The sequence below is a fragment of the Myotis daubentonii genome, chromosome 3 (genome assembly GCF_963259705.1).
Source record: "Myotis daubentonii chromosome 3, mMyoDau2.1, whole genome shotgun sequence".
Lineage (NCBI taxonomy): Eukaryota > Metazoa > Chordata > Mammalia > Chiroptera > Vespertilionidae > Myotis > Myotis daubentonii.
Genome location: NC_081842.1, coordinates 107,036,762 through 107,042,457, shown reverse-complemented (window position 1 = coordinate 107,042,457; position 5,696 = coordinate 107,036,762). Strand labels below are relative to the sequence as shown.

General features: G+C 41.9%; 1 protein-coding gene across 1 annotated transcript; it reads right to left on the bottom strand.

The window, feature by feature from the left end:
- Window positions 1–634: 634 nt before the first annotated feature.
- Window positions 635–3,802, bottom strand: LOC132230544 (baculoviral IAP repeat-containing protein 2-like). Its single transcript, XM_059688156.1, is given in 2 exon segments — window positions 635–2,199; window positions 2,201–3,802. Coding segments are annotated over 2 exon segments (1,794 nt in total). The 5' UTR covers window positions 2,441–3,802; the 3' UTR covers window positions 635–645.
- Between the last annotated feature and the right edge of the window lie 1,894 nt (window positions 3,803–5,696).

The following is a 5,696-nucleotide window of genomic DNA, read 5'->3' as shown; positions in this document are numbered from 1 at the left end:
CCACACGCCTGCCTGCCTGCCTGCCTGATTGCCCCTAACCCCTCTGCCTGCCAGCCTGATTGCCCCTACCTTGCCCTCCCCTGCAGCCCAATCACCCCTACCTTGCCCTCCCCTACAGGCCTGATCATCCCCAACTGCCCTCCCCTACCAGCCTGATCACCCCTAACTGCCTGTGCCTTGGCCCCCCAGTCTGGCCTCCCTCTGCAGAAGGTGACCTGGTAGATCAGGGGAAGGCACCGCCCCATTACCCCACTGCTGCTGCCACTGCTGGCCTGAGCCTTGGCCCTTCGCAGCTGCCCATGGCTGCCTGAGCCTCCGCCCTCACAGCCGCTGCAGCTTTGTCTGGAAGGACGTCTGAAGACAACCACTCTAATTAGCATGTTACCCTTTATTAGTATAGATTTGGGGACCATTACAACCACGCAGAACTTAAAGAGAACACATGGCCCTGGCCGGTTTGGCTTAATGGAGAGAGCATTGGCCTGTGGACTAAAGGGTCCCAGGTTTGATTCTGGCCTGGGTTGCAGGCTCAATCCCCAGTAGGGGGCCTGTGGGAGGCAGCCAATCAGTGATTCTTATCATTGATGTTTCTTTTTCTTTTTTATTTTTATTTTTATTTTTATATAATTATAGTCCATATTTCTTTTATGAGAGAAATGTGCAAACAGTTCCCTTAATTATACCCCTGCAAATAGGGCATTTTCTTAGGGAAGGGGAAAATTCCTGGCATACTACTAGATGACCACAAGGAATGAATACAATAGAAACTTCTTTGTCCATGCACACTTTACAAGTTATTTCTTCTTGCAACCTCCTCAATTGTTCTTCCATAGACAGACCTGAAACATTTTCTGTTGGAGTATACTTCATATTCTTTTCCACAAATAAGTTCTTATATAATGTAAAGTCAATTTCTTTTAGACAGTTTTTGAAGATTTTGGCTGCAGCATTTCCTTTAACTAAAACAGTATCAATCAGTTCTCTTGCTTGTAAAGGTATCTGTATTTTTTGTTTAATTATATCATGTTCTTGTTTATTAATTATATTGGCCTTTAGAAGGTTATCCAGGATCGGAAGCACACAAGTCAACTGTTGAAAGAGAGCCATTCTGTTCTTCTGAATTAATGACAAATCATCTGATGCCATTTCTTCAGTTTGTCTTTCTTTTTCTTCTTGTCTGTTTTCATCTTCAGCATGAAGAAGTGCTGACACAATATCATTAACTGTTTTGTAATTCTCTCCAGTTATTAGGATTTTACTCTGAACTGTCTGTTTTATCAAGCTTCTACTGAAGACCATTTCCAAGGCAGCTTTCACCACTGGCGTATCCATCATGACTGCATCTTCTGAAGAACTTTCTACAGGTCCAAAATGAACAATGGGTGGATCAGCATTTTCATCTCCAGGAGTGTCTGAAGTTGACAACAGCTGTTCAAGAAGATGATGATATCTGGCTTGAATCTCATCAACAGACCCCTGTCCTTTCATGCATATCAAGAACTCACACCTTGGAAACCACTTGGCATGTTCTACCCAGGGGTCATCTCCAGATTCCCAACACCTTAAGCCACCATCACAGCAAAAGCATTTGACATCTTCGTTTCAACCTACATAATAGAAACCAGCACTTGCAAGCTGCTCAGGTTGAACTGGAACATTAGAAGGCCAGTACATAAATGTTCTCAGTCAGGCTGCATGTGTCTGCATGCTCAAATTTGAAATGCTAAACCTCAGGGTGTCTAGAGAATTCTCCAAAAATGGACAGTTGGGGAAATGTCTTTGGTGTTCTGACATAGCATCATCCTTTGGTTCCCAGTTTCTTAGTTTCCTGCCACAAGCAAAGCAAGCTACCCTATTTCCAGGTCCTATGTAATAAGAACCAGCTCTTGCCAATTCTGATGGTGACAAAGTTAATGGCCACAGGTGGTAAGTAAGCAATCTGGCTTGTTCAGTGCTCATTGCATAATTGTAGGGGTTAGTCCTCAATGGGGAGAGGTCTTCAACAGCTCTAGAATGAATAGGGTTTGATGAAAGGTTGGGATAAGAACCACTGAAAGATCCCCGTTGTTCCAAAGTGGGAGACAATGAATGTGTAAAACTGTTTCTCATTGGAAAAGTCGTCTTAAAGGTGGATTCCAAATCAGTAACAGAAACCAGATTCTGAATAAAGCTACAGCTAGGATAGAGCTGTTTGTGTTTTTTCAATAGGATTGTCTCCTTGTTTCCAGTTATCCAGCATCAGGCCACAGCAGAAGCATTTGACCTTGTCATTCACACCAGTGTAATAAAAACCAGCCCGAGCAAGACTCCTTTCGGACACAAGAACATCAGTGGGGAAAGTTGAGTACGTAGACATTCTGTAGAGTTCACATGAAAAGTCATATTTCATTTTGTGTTTGTTGTCAATTGTCCAATTTGACAAGATAGTACTATCTTCCATTATAGTCTTTTTTTATATGAGGGATCTGGGACAGGTCGTTGGGAGGTCGTTTTGTGCATGAGTGATTTTACTTTTTGATGGGCAAAAACTTTCACATGAAATTTCTCATCTCTTCATACTAAATTAGATTTTTACTACAAAAAAGAATCAAATGATAGGCACCTAGTTAAAATTTACTACACCTAGTTTAGTGGACTTACATCTACGTTTACACTTGGGTAGGATGAATATCCCCTCTAAATTACCAAGATACTCTGTAGTACTCTTTGGGATTATATTAACTCTTTTAGGTAACTCAGGTGCTGTTAAGTCATTATTTAGTGTAATACTAATATAATAACCTAAAAGCAGTCGATACACTTCTGAAAATATTTAAAAATAATTGACTTTTAAAGGAGGTTTATATTCCCAAAGTTCTAAACAACTACAGAATACCTAAATTTGCTTTTGGTTGTAAACTACAAAGCCTGGATATCAAGCCAATTACTGATGATGCTATAAAAGGAAGAAACTTTATGCAGGCTTCTTTCTCTACAAGCACTTTAATATAATTTCCAAAAATAAAAAATACAAAATCTTGTTTTAGTCTAGTAAACAAGAATTAAAGTCTTCATATGGTCACATTATCTAAAGGCTAATTCACACAACTTACTATCATAGTATTTACTTAAGTGGGTTATATTAGTTTCAGATAGCTTTGGGGGACATCAATACCCACAAGCTTTGTTGAACTTATTCCTGTTATGCTATGTATGATGTCAAATGAAATGAATTTTGCTTAAAGCTCACAAACTGCTAATTTTTCTTCCTTTGTTAATTATTGTCTATATGTTTCCATTTCTTGTAGCATCATTATTATGTTGTTTTTCTTCCTAACTTTGCATACCACTTTATTATTATGCTTGACCAATTGAAGGTATTTTCTCTATAAACAACTAATTTAACCATAAAATTTCCACAAGAGAAACTTTCTACTCTGCATTTAAAAATTAACCGGTCTTTCACTTAAGGATCATGCACCTATACCACTCATTTCGTAATTACAGATAAATAAATTTATCAGGGTAACAGCTTGTCCTTTGTTGTATTATCATAAATGCCTAATAAAATATTGTATTACATAATGTACCAGTAATTAACTTTACTATTCTTTCTGAAAACCCTTCACATTTAAGAAATATAATTCATACCCAAAATTACACTCCACAGAGTTCAAGTTATATCCCTTTTATAAAGTTGCTGGGTCTCCATAATGGGATTTATTACTTCAGCGGAAAAAAACGAGGGGAAAAAAGTAGTCTCTTCAAAGCTGTAAATCTCAGTGCAGGCGGCGCCCAGGGAGAGGCGCGGCTGGCCCTCGGCCTCCACACCCGCAGCAGCGGCGCCCACGCGACGCGCAGCCGGACCAGCTCCGGTCGGCCCTCCCGAAGCCCCCACCACCGCCCAGGCCAGGCCCACACGGATGCATGGTGACATCAGTGCGCCCGGCGGGGTTGCCTTATCATTGATGTTTCTATCTCTCTCTCCTGCCGGGAGCCGGTCCATCCTTGCTGTTTCAAGGGACCTGGCATATATAGCATACGGTTCTTAATATGTTTGCTCACCTTCTTGGCGCTGTGTTTTAACCAAGGTCACCTCTCCGAGAAAGGTTGAATCCCCAGGTAGGGATTTTCCCCCTGAAGTTAGGGAGGGAATAAAACCCCTCAACTAAGTGCCAGGCGGGTAATTAATCACTTTAACTACAAACAATCATGCTTAAGCTGCATAATCTTTACTCCCTGGAATGGAGATAAGAAACGCCCTAACCTTTGTAATAGAGATTGATAGGATTGAATCAACTGGTATAAATACAGATGTAACAAGACAGAAAGACACAGAACTTAGAAGTCAGAACTCAGAAGACAGAACCTACACAGAACCTACAGACAGAAGAACTTCGCTGGAGAGAACATGGCAAAAGATCCTGGACTGAACCTGACTACAGAAATTGGCAAGAGAACCTGACTAGAACCTGGTGACTGAACCTGGCTGGAGAACCTGGACAGAACCTGGCTGGAGAAGCTAGTGAGGGAACATGGCTACAGAACCTGGCTGGAGAACCTAGCAAGAACCTAGCAAGAGAACATGGACACAGAACCTGGCTGGAGATTCTGAGCAGAACCTCTCTGGAGATCCTGACCAGAACTTGGCTGGAGATTGTGGCTGGAGATCCTGGCTAGGCTGCTGATCAACTGAATGCTGTCTCCGTGTCATTCCTTCTTCGCCGACTCCGTCCACGCCTTTGGGAACCCCTGGACCTGCTGGGGTTGGACCCGGGTACTCTCCCTCTCCCTTTCTCTCTGAAAAAAAAAAAAAATATATATATATATATATATATTTTTTAAAGAGAACACATGATCTTCACTTTGGGCTTTGTCATTTTACAATGTCCTTTGTGCAGTATTTTAACTTCCCTCAGCTTTCCTTTACCCACTCTTAAAATGCAATCTATTTTGGGGCAGATGATCAGGAAAGTGATTCTAGTGGGTAGAAGTTTTTTAAAAATTGAGCATGGTGATGGTTGTACCACTCTGAATTTACTTTAAAAAAACAGTTCATTGTACACTTTAGGTGACATGTACAGAATATGAATTATATCTCAACAAAGCTGTTCTTTTATTTCTTTTTAAATAAAGACCAGTCTTATAATCAATTGCAGATGTTTTCAGAGGCCCTCCAGGATTTGCTTACCATGTCCCAACCCATGGCTGTGACTCCCAGTTGCCTCCAGTCCTGGTGGATCTGGATGGTCTGGTTTGCAAAGGAGAAGGTGTCAAGAGGCTTATGGAATTTCTGCAACTCCATTCCCTCAGTCTCCTCATAGGGCACCAGGGCCATGTCCACTGTGCCAGCTCTCTGCTTCCTTTAACCTGTCAGGCAAAAGAATCCTGTGTGCTCTGGCCAGAAAATGCATTCTCTCTTATGTAGCCCAAATGCTTTTTTTTAAGGTCATTTTATGGATTCAAAAGAATAAACAGAGATGTGGAAAGCTTTTGTCGAATTCCTTTTACACGGTTCTTCCAGTCTCATGGGAAGTGAGGTGTGGCTCTGAAATCATCCCAAAGGGTGTCTTTGGGCAAAAGCAACCAGAAAGGCACAACTCCTTCAGGATGCCCTACACACTTCGCTGTCAGGACTGGGGGTGGGGGGTGGGGGCGGCGGGGGTGGTTGAGGGTGAACAAGGCAGCGGTGCCAGCACAGGACCTGGGAGTAGGTA